This window comes from Anabas testudineus, chromosome 22 (assembly GCF_900324465.2).
Source record: "Anabas testudineus chromosome 22, fAnaTes1.2, whole genome shotgun sequence".
NCBI classification, from domain to species: Eukaryota; Metazoa; Chordata; class Actinopteri; order Anabantiformes; family Anabantidae; genus Anabas; species Anabas testudineus.
Genome location: NC_046630.1, coordinates 4885499 through 4901180, shown reverse-complemented (window position 1 = coordinate 4901180; position 15682 = coordinate 4885499). Strand labels below are relative to the sequence as shown.

At 41.8% G+C, this 15682-nt stretch overlaps 2 protein-coding genes across 5 annotated transcripts; one reads left to right on the top strand and one right to left on the bottom strand.

Moving 5' to 3' along the window:
* The first annotated feature begins 290 nt into the window (after positions 1-290).
* sav1 (salvador family WW domain containing protein 1) lies at positions 291-6553 on the top strand. The gene is made up of 5 exons (XM_026339452.1): positions 291-579; positions 1419-1907; positions 3894-4164; positions 4312-4467; positions 5006-6553. The coding sequence occupies exons 1-5, from the start codon at positions 486-488 to the stop codon at positions 5217-5219; spliced, it is 1224 nt and encodes a 407-aa protein (XP_026195237.1). The 5' UTR covers positions 291-485; the 3' UTR covers positions 5220-6553.
* A 257-nt stretch (positions 6554-6810) lies between these two features.
* On the bottom strand, positions 6811-15054 carry atl1 (atlastin GTPase 1). 4 transcript variants are annotated; one of them, XM_026339437.1, is made up of 14 exons: positions 14925-15054; positions 13207-13457; positions 12620-12754; positions 12246-12350; positions 11945-11995; positions 11770-11826; positions 11442-11534; positions 11222-11360; positions 10966-11093; positions 10835-10891; positions 10592-10663; positions 10077-10508; positions 9742-9756; positions 6811-9301 (listed from the first exon to the last, which is right to left on the bottom strand). In XM_026339437.1, exons 1-14 carry the CDS (start codon positions 14956-14958, stop codon positions 9188-9190), a joined length of 1683 nt encoding a protein of 560 aa, XP_026195222.1. In that variant the 5' UTR covers positions 14959-15054; the 3' UTR covers positions 6811-9187. The 4 variants fall into 4 exon arrangements, with proteins under 4 accessions (XP_026195222.1, XP_026195221.1, XP_026195224.1 ...); XM_026339436.1 differs by having other exon boundaries at positions 14919-15044; XM_026339439.1 differs by lacking the exon at positions 9742-9756.
* Between the last annotated feature and the right edge of the window lie 628 nt (positions 15055-15682).

The following is a 15682-nucleotide window of genomic DNA, read 5'->3' as shown; positions in this document are numbered from 1 at the left end:
TAAAGTGTGAAACTGTATTGATATATTTCTGTATTATGTTACTTCACTACATTTATTCTACAGATTTAGTTACTGGTCAGTGTAAAGAAACATAAATAAAATCAGCTGATTATTCATTCCAATTTAAAAGTTACTTGACATATTTTTTTAACGTTGAAAATTATCATTTTATCAGTGTGTAGCCTTTAAACTGCACATTTCTAAGCAGAGGAAATTAAATCAATGTGGCTGGGTGATTCTCCGATGGGCAGGACTGTGCAGTGACAGTCACGGTGGGACTTCAGTGCAGCTCAGTGCGGACTGGACCGCTGCAGGAAAACAGCTTCACTAGCTCAGGTTAGCTGGCTAACTCGCCGCTAGCTAATCCAGCGCTAACAAAATGTTTACTTTTCTCGCTTTGCAAACTCAGCACGATGCTTGCAGAGTCGAAGGATTGTGCCATGACTTTACAGCGTCGCGTTGTTGATGTTTCCGAGCCTTGAGTTATGCTCTCACGAAAGAAAAGTAAGAACGAACCGTCGAAACCAGCCGAGGTCCACGGGAAGTATGTGAAGAAGGAAACGTCGCCGCTGCTGAGAAGTAAGCGCAACAAGTTGCTAGCTGAGCTAGCCTGCTAACGAAAGTCAACAGTGCTAAAAAGTAGTAGACTAACAGTAACTAACAGCATGAAGTTAATGTGTGACACTTTACCCTTTTATTGTGCATCATATCGTTATTAATAGCTGTTTAGTTGCTGATTTTTTAACAGTGACCGAAGAAAATGCTAATCTGGCAACTAGCTAGTTCCTGGCTAGCAAACGCTAAGTGTACATATACATATACATCAGCGTCAGCTTTAGCTAAAGGAGTTAAAGGTGCATAAAACCTTTAGATTAAGGGGGTATGTGAGCTGTAACGCTATTTATAACTATTTCCTGACGCTGTATTTAGAGTTTCTTTCTTCAATAGTTAATGTTCATTTGTTAGAAATAGTTTTATCTGCTGCGGTCTGTCTGAATGATCCTCTGGGGTTAAAATACTGTGTTAACAAGAGAAAGTGGTTTTTAACTTGTATATAATGTCTATTATATCATTACTGTTTACTCAGTAATAAGTAGGAGTGGTGGAAGAAGTCCTATGAGCATTTACTAAATTTAAAGTAGCGATACTATGATGTCAAATACCGCATTGCAAGTAAAGGTCTTGCATTCATCAATTGAAGTACAACTATAAGAGTATCATTGTTGAATTTAACTTAAGTTTCAATTAAAAGCACTCACTATCAAGACAATAGCCTTGTCATCATAATAACGTATAAATTATGTCATTTATGTTTGTTTTGATGCACTAAAGTGTACATGTAGTTAAAACAATATACAAATACCTCAAAAGTTACTTGTTGACTAATAGTTGTATGTACCCTGTTTGTGTGGTTGCAGATCTTATGCCATCATTCATCCGTCATGGACCCACTATTCCCAGACGGACAGAGGTCCCTCTGCCAGAAATGGGACCCTCTGCCTACCCTGTGGCAACCAGCCGGGAGTCTGTTGTGTCCCGCAACAAGAGTTTCCTCCGTACGCCTGTGCAGAGGCCTCCTCATGAGGTGGCCCGCAGAGAGAGCCACCGCATGTCAGCACCTCCATACCTGCCTCGCAGTCTGGGAGACCTGCCCCACGAGTATGGTGGCTCCTCCCAGTCCTTCCTTACAGACGTGAGCCCCATGTCTGAGAATGGTGATGCTGCCCGGTTTTATTACCCCTCCGAACCGTATTACGATAGCCAGCAGCACCAACAGCCGCAGCGCCAGCCCAGGAGGGTCCCAGACCGCTTTCCTGAGGACTACAGATACTATGAACACAGTGAACAAAACTTCCAAAGACTTCCTCGACAACACACTCCCCCAGCTCCAAGCAGACCCCCCTCAGGTAATGAAATTTGTTTTTAAAGCTTTAGAAGAGGTCTGTGAGGAAAAAACTAGAAGTAAAAAATTCAGAGTTGCATATTTGAACTGTAACACATGGTTTAGTGATTTTGGAAAGTATATATAACTAAAAATGTTATTGTCATTCAAAACCATACATAATGGGGGCATAGCACAGTGATATTACATTTACTAAGCCAGTAAAAAAAAGCTGTAATAACACAAACCAGACAGAAATCATTAGATTGTAGGTGAACACGAAGGAAAGAACACAAGTGTCATTACTAAAAGCATGTAGCTGCAGCATTCAGCAAAAAAAAATAGGTCAATTTAGTTTCTATGTGTGGCAGTAGTAAAGTATAATTGCAGTGAGTATTACGAATTGGTTTTGGACCACACGTAGGCCACTTTGAAAGGAATGCAGGTCACTGGTTGCACAGAACCGTTCACAAGAACAATTTTTATTGCAGTGTTCTTGCAACATTAAATTGTTATCTTGGTGTTCTACATTTTAAAGTATGATGTGTGCAGTTTCCGTGGGATTAGATGTGTAGGGCCTCTCATGCATTTTCCACCCTACCCTAAACGATAGAGAGCCTTTTTTTTTATCATATATATTTTTAAGTATTATGCCTAACACAGATCATGAAAGCTTGTTTGGAGAGAAGTTAAACAGGCATTAGTAGCTCTGCATTTTTCACCTCTCTATTTGCTGGATCTTTCTGCTGGCAAACTTGTAATTTGTACACCGCCCCCAGTCAAATGCCTGAGCCTCGAAGTCTCCTAACTATTTTAACTACTTTATTTTTGTGTATGCTTACATTACACAAGAAGGCTGATGCACTGATGAGCTGTAATGTTTTGGAGGAGTCACACTTCTAAACTCAGCAAATTCTTTCTTTGTGTAAATGTCATGTAAAATATGAAAATAAATGGTAAAGGTAATTCAATAAAATCACTAAACTTTATTGACAATTATAATTGGTAAGAATTTATCATCAGAATTAGTTGCTGATTCATGCTTTTGGTGATCACTGACTTTAGTTTAACTACTGCATCACCAGTTGTAAATGTAGACTTGCTATTCCTCAGTGTTTCCAGCTAAATTCCTGTGATGCATTGAGCTTTTGGTCTGCAGAGAGTATGGCTCTCTGCCATTTTTCTGGAGAAAAGGGCAGAGATGATGATGATGATGATGATGAGGTGGTGGTGGAAGAGGAGGAGCAGCAGTGCATTTCTGCGGAGCACATTCCATCTCTTCACTCAGTAGCTGGCAAAGAGCTCCAGCTCTGTTGCTGTCACTCTCGTGCAGAATTTATCAGATTGTAGCCGCCATTTTCTGCAATACTTCATTCCCCGCACAGTCTTCTCTGTTTTTAGTCCATTCTGGGTTCTTGCAGGCTCATACATTCTGAGCAGTGATACCTCTCACTCAGTCTACACTCGTCCAGACAGCTGTTGGCTTGACAATCCTCACTGATATTATTCACCAGTAAAAGTACAGGTTGTTGAATGAACACGCACTGCTGTCTGCTCATACAGGGTATTTAGGAGTTCGGTGGTTTACTCTCTCCCACTGAAAGCCCCTGTGTGTATGTCTGGCCAAGCAGAGATATCTGCCTTCCTGTCCAAAAGTAACAACACTCCCATTTCCTACCATTCATCAGACAATGTCGGTCAGAATAAGATGCTCTGTCACAACAGTCACAGAGTCAGAGGGATTAAACAACTCTGTCCACAATCTCTGCGTTACTTAAAACAGCATCAGCCTTGCTTTAAGAAGTGATTCATTGCATTCCTGTCTTATCCTGAAGTAGGTTCGGTTGTCCCATTGGAATGACCTTGTAAATGCTGTGCATTCCTCTCCTTTAAATTACTTTCCCACACTCTGTTTTTAAAAAAAATCCCTAAATCTTTTTTCTCTCCCAGAGGTGCTGTTAGCTCTCCTTCTCCCTCTAGGTTTCTAAAAAGATATGTTTGTTTTCCTCAGGCATAGGTCGAATACAGGCCAAGTCCCTCGGGAACCTCTCGAGTCTAACGGGGGAGGACCTCCCACTTCCAGCTGGCTGGACCGTTGACTGGACCATCCGTGGCAGGAAGTACTACATCGACCACAACACTAACACTACACACTGGAGCCACCCTTTGGAGAGGGAAGGGCTCCCTCCAGGCTGGGAGAAGGTTGAGTCAGCTGAGTTTGGGGTTTACTATGTGGATCATATCAATAAGAGGGCACAGTATCGTCACCCTTGTGCTCCAAGGTATTTTGCTGCTTCTGTGTTTAATTAAGTTAATTTTTTTACCACTTTAACTGTTTTTATTTAAGCATTGGTCCCTGAGAAACTCACAAGTAATTCCTCTTTCTGGTATGCACGCCATAAATACTATATTGTGTATGTCTGTTCCAGCGTGCCTCGTTATGATCAGCCCCCACCATTACCACCTCCTGTGACCTATCAGCCACGTTCCACAGAGAGGAACCAGCCAGTGCTGGTGCCAGCAAACCCGTACCACACTGCAGAGATCCCAGACTGGCTGCAGGTGTATGCACGTGCACCCCTAAAGTGAGTACTATGTAAACAACACAGGTTCCCCCCACTGTAATACATGAATGGGTGGCTGTCTGAACAACAGGAAGTGAAGTTGTTGATTAGCATCATTTTAAATAAGCATTGCACAGTTTAGAGTAAATAAAAAATAAAAAAAAGCTGCTTGATCTGATTGAGTTTACATTACCTTCATTAATTTCAGCTTATATTGTCTCTACTTTGCATTACACTCCATATTTTTATTAAGTGTGTGTGCATTGTTTTAGCGATATTTTATTTAAAGAGAAGCTAAGAGAAGCCATCTCATCTAAAATTACTACTATTAAAGTGTTGCTATGATTAATAATGTGTTATTAAGGTGATTAGAAAGTTATTTTTGATATCGTCTTGCACAGTAACCTGTTAATCCTACACATCCAAGTATGTAAACAATGCTGCTCCTGTGTTGGGAAAACTGCTAATAATGGGGTCATCCATCAAAACTCTGTTCTTCAGTGCCAGTTGTGGGCAGGGTACTGATTATTTACAATCAGCATCTTCCTTTTTATGTCAGGTATGACCACATCTTGAAGTGGGAGTTGTTTCAGCTGGCAGATTTGGACACGTATCAGGGCATGCTGAAGCTGCTCTTCATGAAGGAGTTGGAACACATAGTCAAATCCTACGAGGCCTACCGGCAGGCACTGTTGTCCGAGGTGGAGGCTCGCAAACAGCGGCAGCAGTGGTACGCCCAGCAGCCCAACAAGAACTTCATGGGGAACATGTGATGTGTATGTGCAGCAAGCACACCGCGCCGCCACACCTCTCTGAGGTTTCCACAGTTTGGGAGCGGTCTGGGTTTCCTTTGAAATCATGATTGACTCTTAATTGCCTCTTTACCAAACACATCTGTGCCTTTGCTTGATCCAAATATATCAGCCGGGAAGTCATAACACACTTTGGCGGGGGGTCCCTTCTCCCCGTGTACACTCAATTCACGAATGACCTTCTGACTGAAAAACCTTCGAATGAAGAAAAAGAACCTATAATGTGCTACATCTGGAAGACTGCTTGTGGTGCCACGCACAGCCACTGCCCAAAGAACTGAGCTGCCGTATGGATTTCTGTTTTAAAGAGCCTGAGATTGTGCCTTTCAGCACCCAGCATTTTTACAGTGTCTGCTCATATTGTGTATACACCAGCGACTCTGTCATTTTTTCCTGTGGGAGAAAATGACGGGCAGCTTCTTGTAATTTGTTCCCATATGAAACACTTCAAGACTGTTTTTTCCTTTTGCTTCGTTACCCTCATAAATTGAAACCACACTCTTTTATATAAAACAAAAAAGTGTGCATTGTTCCTTTTTTATGACATACTGTATACCAAAACAGATATTTAAGTTTTGATATGAAATGTGTCTTTATTTAAAGACCTTTTGATGGATGAAGCATCACATTTGATGCAGTGGTTTGAGCATCTCTCGGCTCTTGGCATTACTGTAAGTCAAGAATATTCTTGTATGCTTGGGTGTGTGTGTATAATGAAACATAAATAAGCTACTGGAACTTTTTGAAACACTTAAAGAAGATGAATCAAGTTTACCAAACAAGTGCAATTCAGTTGTTTAATTCTCTGGATATTTCTTGTGTTGGTAATGTCTTATTTTTATTGACTGACACGTTGCTGACACACGATTTAATGGAAGTACAGGTTCTTGAAAACACTTTGTTAATTACCAATAAATGATACCATTTTAAGATATTCAGAAATGTCTTAAAGTGAGAAGGAAAGATAAATGTTTAATGACACTATAAATCAACGCTGTTGGGAGCTATTTTGCAGCAAGAGAAAGAAATGCTGCAAGTGGTTATAGGACTTTTATATAACACTAAATGCATTTCTGAATTTCCTGTAACGGTGTCTGATTGGTTGAACAGTAGAGTAGGTTTTAAAGGACGTTAGGCTTCTCTTCAGTGAGTTCTTCACTATGCAAGAAGGTCTCACGTCTATCGCATCTTTTCAGGATGGTGTCATCAGTTTGTACATATACAATATTGTGGATTGCAAATACAGGACATGAGCAATAAAGTCTGCTGTGACGACAAATACACTTGTGATTTTACAGCTGTTGCTTCTCGCTGCCAATTTATTTTCACATGGAGCCTTAAAGTGTTATTAAAGCAGCTATTATTGATAATTCTGTAATATGAATGACAACATTAAAAGGGTCGTTTGTAGCACCTACAGAGAGTTGTCGACTGAATCTGTCTATCCACAGGATCAGCCTTGGAAAACCAAAACAATTTTGTTTGCTGGGCCACATAAGTTTTTATCTTCTTTGTCTTGTTGTGATACACATAATCCCTACTGCCTCCTGTGGAAAGGCTTAGAACAGCCGCTGGTGCCTGATGTTTGGTGATAACGAGAGAGATTTGAAAGATTTGATTATTCCATTCCTTTAACTGATTTTTAGACAGACTTTAAGAATGACGACTAACTTGTTGGTTTGCTGGATGAATGGTTCGTTGAATAAAAAATAAAGAGACAAATATTTCATTTAGGAACTGGTAGAGACCAAAACCTGAGCTAAAAACAGAACACTGGACTTAAATTCAACTCCACATGAATCAAAATGCTGTGTAAAAATACCTGATTGCTAGCAAATGTATGTCAGTGTTGGGTGTTTAACACTTTTAGTGGACAGAACTGCTGCACAGTATCAAGCACAGGTTTTAATTTTATTATGAGCGAAGAAATTACTCGAGCCTAGTTTTCATTAATTTGGTCCAACTTTATTATTGATTTCTTTGTAACTGAGAGGTTGCGATGCGTGTGCTGAAACTAAGCAGTGTTGATGTGGAAGAGCTCACCACGAGGTTGATTCATTTGACCTTTCAGCACACTGTGGCTCCCACACCATCCGGAGTTGATGAGGGCGGGTTTAGGAATGAATTGTTCAATCCAAAGAAAGTAGGAAAGTGTTGTTTTGTTTAGTTTTTTTTTTTTTTCATCTTTCCTCACAGATAAAACTCTTTTTTTTGTAAGTAATTTGGAGTGTGAACACAACACAGAGCAAACAGATGCTACGTTTCTTACTTAAAAATGGACACACTCCAACATAGTCATGAAAAAATGGGATTTTAAAACCTCACAGATCTTAAACTGGACTAAGATGGATCTCTGTGTGAAGGCCTCAACTGATGTTGATTATACATTGTGGAAGACTCAAGAAGCCACTCTGCTGCAGTGCCTTTAAATTTTCAACCAGTGAGGTCAAACCTCAGTATAAACTTGCTAAATATGCATGACAGTGTTCCTGTTGTGTTGGTGACCCGCTCTACACGGGGGGAAAAACTGTTTTGATGCTGCAGCTGAATGGGACGCAGGGCTGAGATTCCAAGTTTTTCAATGAGCAAAAAACAATAACCACAGTTATACAAATGTACAGTAACAGTCTACAAAGCCAAAGTATTCAAACACCAAAAAAGTGCTGTCATCGATACAAGCCTCTTGTTTACATATGCAAGCTGTTTTGGAAACACAGAAAGACAGCGCCTGGATTCTTTCACCATGCAACAGTTGTTCACAGACGATTCAACTTAAGTGTGTGAAGATGATGAAAGCGATGTGGAATGAGGATCCTTTTCCCAAAAGCAGGCCCGTCGCCCCGCCTAATAACATCTAGCTTTGATCCCTCGATGGCCACAGAACAGCTACATTCCTCGGATTTGCTCGAACATTCAGTGAGAAACACAACAATGGTTTCACCCACCACGTCTACGTCACAATGGAAACTAAACACACTCCTTCCTCTGAACCTCAAAGGCCGAACAAACACACAGAAGATCATTGGGACGCTGTGTATTTACCAAACTGCAAGCGGACTATAAAGTGAGAGATAATGTCAGCTATGTTGCATAAACTGTTGTTAGTGTGTTTTTGTCGTTCCACCCAGTCCTGTTACAGTATTTCAGAGGCCACGCCAGCACAAAGCTACTCCCTGATCCAGAAAAGTAACACAAACCTCCAAACCGAAAATAAACACACTGTTTACAACTAATAAAAATGCCATTAAGTGTCTGCATGAAGCCTGGCAGCTTTAGACGTGAAATTATTTTACATGTTATGGCACAATACCACTTTGTCACAACCATTAAACTCAATTTCTATAAGTGATGCCTGGTTTTAGAGCTTAAAGATGACAGACATTAACGATTTACCATGCCGATGATGCTTGAAACGCTTCATTATTTAACATACGGTACATATTGTGGCTTTCAAACATCTCAGATCATAGATATTGTTTCTTATAAACAGCACTAAACTTCAAAGAACAGAACGATCGTCACAAATGGGGATTTCACAGATCGGTGCTATACTTAGAAAATCATTGTCAATGACAAATGATGAGAAAACCCGCCTGACTTGAAATAAACAGCTGACAGGAGGCTGGATACGCTGTGGTAGTATCTGTACAGGTGTTAGTTTGTTCACAGACAAAAGATGAGAGATAACGATTCGTGACATCCATCGCTTGAAAGCAGTCGTCCACTGAAAAGATGCTCGGACACTTCCTAAACATGAACATTATACCGTCCATTATTAGGTTTAAAGTAGTGAATGTACTGGCGGGCTGCACCAACCAATACCAGAATACAAGAGTGCCTGGTGGGTGAGGATGTCCTGCCTCCCTCTCCTCCTCCCTCCTCCCCATGTCCATCACCAGGAAGTCCCTGCTGCGTCCCGTCTTATCTGTTCAGTCTCTCTTCTTGTCCTGCTCCTCTGCGACCTCCTCCACCTGGTGCCCAGGGAAGGCGTGGTGGTAAAGGTGCCTGTGATTGGCTGCTACATTATACAGCTTGTAGAGAGCCTGTGGAGAAGAGTCAGACGTGGTGGTTAGAGGTGGAACATATAGCAGAGAGGAAGAAGCAAGTGACACGACGGGGAACAAGTTTGGGAGCAGCGTGGGAGGCATTAGTGACCTGCATGTCTCACACACGTATCTGCAGCCTGTAAGTAGCCTGAGAGGCAAAACTGAGGGCATAATGGTGTAAAGGACGTGTTAACAACTGAAGGCTGGGTTAGGTTTAAAGGTCGTATAGCTGAGTAATGAAGCAGGACCCTGATCATCATCCCATCTACTGTGCTTCAGTGGTGCCTATTCCTTAATAAACTCCAGTTAACATAGGACAAAGTTCTAGAGCCGTTCTCTGCCTCTCTCATCTAGTCAAACATGTTGATCTAAAAGTAGGAATTTTGAGAGTCTGTCCATGCGTCTGTAGATATGACCGCTCGGGTTGCTCCACTTACCTCGTTTGTGCTCCCCTGAAGAAGCATTAAAAGAGAAAATATACATAGTGTGAGCACATACAGTGTGTAAATACAGTTCAGTAATTATTGCTGTAGTGGATCATTGTCTGCTATGATTTACAGGAGATTGTTGCCCTCTAGTGGTTTAAAGATCCTGGATCCTGTTGCTAAAGTGTGAAGTGTTGTATTTTGTGTGTGTGTGAGTGTATGAACACCTTTCTGCATAGTGTGCAGTGATTCTTGCATTATTAATGAACTGAGCATTGAATCTAATCTTTGATTGAAGCATTGACACATCGAGACATCCCTTAGGTTCATGATTTTGTGGTTTTTACCTGGTCCCACAGTGCACCAGCCACCTGATCGATGACGGCACCGAGTTCTCGGTATTCCCCAGAGTACCGGATGTAGGCCCAGGTGCATAGAGTGATCAAGGCCAGGCCCAGGATCATGTTACACAAGCTGGCGATGATGTCCACGCCCACAAAGCCTGTGATGCCCGCAGCCACGTACATGACAAAGATGACCACGAACAGAGTGGCCGGCGTGCGAGCTGCGTGGAAAATGTTCTTGGAGTCATTGTGCTTGATGTACTGGACAAAGACCTCGTCGATCTCTCCCTCCAGCTGCTGCAGGTAGCGCCGGCTGAACTCCTCGCCTCCCATCTTCTTCACCCCCCGAAACACCTGCAGGGCCTCCTCTTTGATGACGCTGTGTCGGGCCTGAAGCTCGCTGGGAGCCAGGAAGGGGCGATCGCCACCACAGACCTGAGGACAAATAAATAAAAACAGATCACTCAGCTGCAGCTCGAGCTGGGAAAGTTTAAAACCCAGCTTTAGTGTTTACCTACCTCCTCCATTTTCTTGTTGTACAGATCCTTTGCGGCTGCGACTGCTGCCAAATTATTTGCCTCTGCTGTGGCCTGAGAGGAAGCAAATAAATACACAGCACTGAAGATAAGAATAACATGAGTAGTAACCAGGAAGTGTGTTAAGACAAATAAGGCAAGGATGTAAAATATAAATGTCTACGGATGCATCAGCAACTACTGTAGTATCCTTTATACTAACAAAGCAGTGATTTAAAAAGGTACCTGTAGCATGGATTTTGGATGTGGCAGCTCTTCACCTTGGTAAATTTTGATGTAAGCCTAAAAGAAACAGGATCGTCAAACATCAGGACACAATAAAAGGACGGTTTATGACTTTACAACCAGTGAAGTACCTTGAAGTACTCCACCAGGCCTCTGCAGGTGATTTTGCTGCCGTTGATTTCCTTCACGTCGATGTTACGAGGACTGAGGAGCCAGGGAACCAGAACCTTCAGGTTGTTTATAAACTCACCATCGATTTCTGGACGAGAACGAGAGGCGTGTGGGACTTTTTCAAACATTTATCTTTGTTTATAACTTACTTATGCTCTGGTATTATCATAATCATCAAGAAGTAATGAAATATGCTGCTAGACGGCTGAAGTGTACCTTTAATTCTTCCGTCAAAGTGTGGGTTAGTGGCCACTTTGAGGCCGGGGTGAGGCATCAGGAAACAGGAGATGTTGGTGAAGCAGGAGTGGATGTGTTTACGGACGTTCTGCAGCTCCTCGTGCTGGTTCTCGGAGATCTGCAACACAAACACGAGTGTGAGTGTGACACTTATCGTGTGGCTGCAGAGAAAACTGACGTAACATCAGTGACGACTGACCTTAAGTCTCTTCTCAAGGAACTTCATGCCTCCTTCTTGTCCATAAGGAAACTCGTATGGAAAGCTCCAGTCTCGAACAAGGAAAATCATGGACTAGAAAAAAAAGGGTTCCACGTTGGTATCACATTGACTTTTACTACAGTTGTTCATTCTCGAATCCTTTTTAGTGAATATCTTAACATTTCAGTTGCCTTTTATAACAAACTTCAATCCAATATTACGAGCTGCTTAAAAGAAACACCACCAATAATATATAAATGTCATTTACTGACATTTGTATCTAATCAACACTTTGTCAAAACCCAGTGACTGAAACAACGTGCTGTACCTGGAAGGGTTTGAGGAAAGTCTCCTCCATTGCTAGTCTGCCATACTCAGTGAAAAGCTAAAATAAGATGGACAAGACAGAATCAGCATCTGCATTTACTTGAAGGCACATAACTAAATAAATAATCTGTATAAACTTTCATTTTCATTTAGTGTTTGACATTTAACAGCGTTACCTGCAAATGCTGAAGGTCGTCCTCCTGTACGTTCTGTGATATGTTATAAACCTGAAATAGACCATTCATTTACTGTATAGTTTATTTAAAACATTACAACATGGTGCCATTTAATAACAGGATATTTTCAGTCAGACAAAGCCCTGTCAGGATTTGCTTTAGCAGAGTGATGTCGGCACGCTAACATGTTCACAATGACACGCTGAAGTTAACTGAATATGTTTATCATTTGTGGACATGTGTTCCATAAATACACATACATAGCTTGTACTAAAGAAATGCTGGGCCGTGGTGACGGTACCTGCATGGAGCTTATCATTGTGCTCAGAGCGAACACAGTGGCTGAATCCCTCAGTGTCGACTGGCTGTCAAACGTGCCCTGAGTGTCCATGAGCAACACAGCGACCTGTGTAATGAGACAAATGAAAACACTGACTTATGCTGCAAGGTGGTCTGCATACTGTAAAATAGTAATATAGTAATATATATATAGTAATATATCTACTGTAATATAGGGTGTGGAGGATTAGACAAGTGAATAAACAAGAGTTTATTTTTGAGAAGACTAATGTAAATGAAGAAGAAACCATTTAAAGAGAATGCAGTAGGATGAGGTGAGTTTCATACTGTGGCGTAATGACTCTGTCCAGCTACAGATTAGCTCATGGACGTCACCTTTCTTCCGTCTGGTTTGTCCACGAGGAAGACCTCACTCCAGATCTGGATCCCGGTGGTCTCTCTCTCTGAACCCCCCCTCCAGGAGAAGCCGGTCAGAGGCTCGTCTGCATTACCGAGCCAGTCTTCAGATGCCTGAGCATCAGAGGGATCAATAGAAAACTTTATATTAAGTGTACATAATGCAGATAGAATGTGAATAAATGATTTTGTGCAGTTTTCTTTGCAAATTGTTTTTATTTATAAATCAGTTCTGTTGTTGTTTCGGTTGTTTGTCATCTGGTCAACGTTTCAGTGATGAAACTGCAATAAATGTCCTTATAAAATGAGTTTAAATGCGGCTTTTACATGATCAAAATATGAAATGATTCAATGTCTAAGAGGAAAAAAGTGAATGATGTATAACTTTAGTAGAAAGTTACTATTTGAACTTTTGGTCAAACATGAATATGCAAAAGTCAAATCTCAAGTCAAGTCTTCTAATTTAGGGGTTTATCTTAGACCAGCTGAACTAAGTGTTTGTGTTTTAAGATCGGAGTCACTCTCCTGATTCAAAAGCTCAACTCCACAAACACACACATACTTACGTGGTGGTACATGTAACGCAGCATAAAGTCCATCAGGAAGGACTTGCCCTTGCGGAAGGCCCCGGCCACAGAGATGGCCACCACCTCGCGGTCTCTGACCTCCTCTGCCAGCAGGATGCGGCTCAGTGCCGCCTCATCCAGCTCGAAGGTGTGGTCGTCTTTGACCAGCAGCACCTGCACGGGTCGGGCTCGTCCATCAGGCTCCTCCTCCTCCGAGCTCCAGTCGTACACGTTTTTATCACTGAGGGACCCTGGAAGAAGATGCATAAATCAAACTCAACGCAGTATTTTGTCTGGGCAGATTTTTCTCCATGATTACTTCTCATTTCCTAATGTGAGTGAGTGGACGATCAGAACTTTTTGACAATGACGATAAGCAACTCAGTGGTCCATTAAGGGAGACAACGGGGAAGTGGAGTCCATTATTTCTTCCTGTTCACTCCAGATCAATAGCTTCGCCTGCAAGCTTGTTAATAACAATAATGAATCACGCCGTGCTTTTCATCCCATCTGTTTGTATCCAATGAGATCATGAGCATTCAGAGCTTCTTCCGGTGCTGTCCAGGCAGTGACTCAGTGTGTTTCCAATCTGTGCTGTCTCATGTAGCATGTGCAGCCTGCATCCCCATCCTGATGCAGCTATTGAGGGAATTCTAACCTAAAAATCCCAACAAACTTGGGTCACATAATATATGTTCAGCAAAAAAATAAAATACTATCATATGTGCGCACGTGAGTCTCATTATATGTGAAACTGATTTTGAGGATGTAACTACAAATTCATCAAGCCTCATAAATGTACCGAATTTGGGATTGAGCTAAAAGATTAATGATGGGTGGCAAGAATGCATGGTGAATAATTTAAGTAGGATTTATCGGAGGTTTCCTCTCAGGCCTCAAGTGCTTTGTCAGTTTCACTTCACATCTTCTGCAATGGCCTCACCCTGGCCGGCACTAGCCCGCCTTGTTAACTTGATCATGCTGCTGCTGCCCTTTAAACAGCATAAGACGTCTGAAGCACTATCTGCTCAAAGTGGGTCAGACCAGATAAACTCTCTAATGTCAAACAGCTGTATTTTCCCCTATCGCCTCCTCCTATAATAATCATCCAGCTTTTCCTCCATTGCAGACCTGTATTTAAAGTTAACATGGGCCATGGAGTGATGTCAGTGACAATTAGTATGCTTGATTATGAGGGCGGAGGTGATCATAATAATAGCAGCAATAATGATCAGGCTACAGATGATGGTGATCTGGATTATGCCAAGCTATTTACTGATGCAATATTACATAATTTTATGCCAGATGCACCACAGACCACCAAAAGAGGGTCACCGTAAATAACATCAGGCTATTTTCAGGCCTTTCGTGGCCTGGACCGCCCCGTGTGAGCATTTCCTGTGTGCTGATTCCTCTAAACATGCAGGGTGTTTCACTGCAAAACATATTTATAATAAATATCTGTTTGCTAATGTGTGATGTTTGATATTCCTGCAGTGACAAACACCAACACTTCAGCAATTACGAGCATTAGACTTTAATCAGAATATCAACAAAAACACATTTGTGTCGTTGGGAAAACAACCGCTTCATCATGGAGGTTGAAATAAACGTCTAATTGGCTGCACTGCTTCCACCCTGGCCTCAACAGGAATGAGAAAAAAAAAGGATGTGCGTCAAGGAAAGCATGAATTATCAAATGCTGTACGTACACTCACCCCAGCTGTCTCTTTCTTTTCGGTGCTTCGCCATAATACTGTCCGTGTGTCCCCCTGTTTGTCCGTTTATGAGAAACCCTAGTCGGTAGTCATGGGTGTCGGGGTTGGGAGGATGCCCGATCTCCACCAAAGCGATGCTCGTATCGCAGGAGGATGATGGAGCTTTTTATTCCCAGCGTCATGCAGAGGGTGGTGCGTGTCGCCGGGGGGCGCTGTTGTCTGTTGTTTTATTCTTGCTGTGAAGTAGAAACATTAACACGCCAGGCTGAACGAGAACAGACTTGATTCGCACAGGGAGGAATATACATGTTGGCTTTTAACACAAAATGCGACGAACCTCATTATTTTTTTATCACATTATTGATAAGCAGCAGCTTCAGCTGCAACCGACAGGTGGCGCTACTCACACAGCGATGAGCACAGACGCTGCCTTCGCGTACTATCGGAAATATCTGCAGACGTATGACAGGACATACAAGAAAGAACTGATGATGTTCAGAGGTGGCAGTACACAAAGTCAGGGCTCAGGTAAAGGTAAACGTACTTGACGTTTGTTCTATTTAAGGAGTTTTGACTTTATTTTAACTTTTGACTGATTAGATGGATCTGAGGGTGACAAGTGTTAAAATGTAGTTGAAATACAAAAGTACTGAACTAAGATAATTATTTGCCAGGGCAATCCTCAAGAGATGAAAAGAGCTATGATGTGCAAATGTACAGCCAGGTGGTTAATGGTGTAAATAGTTATAATAAATACT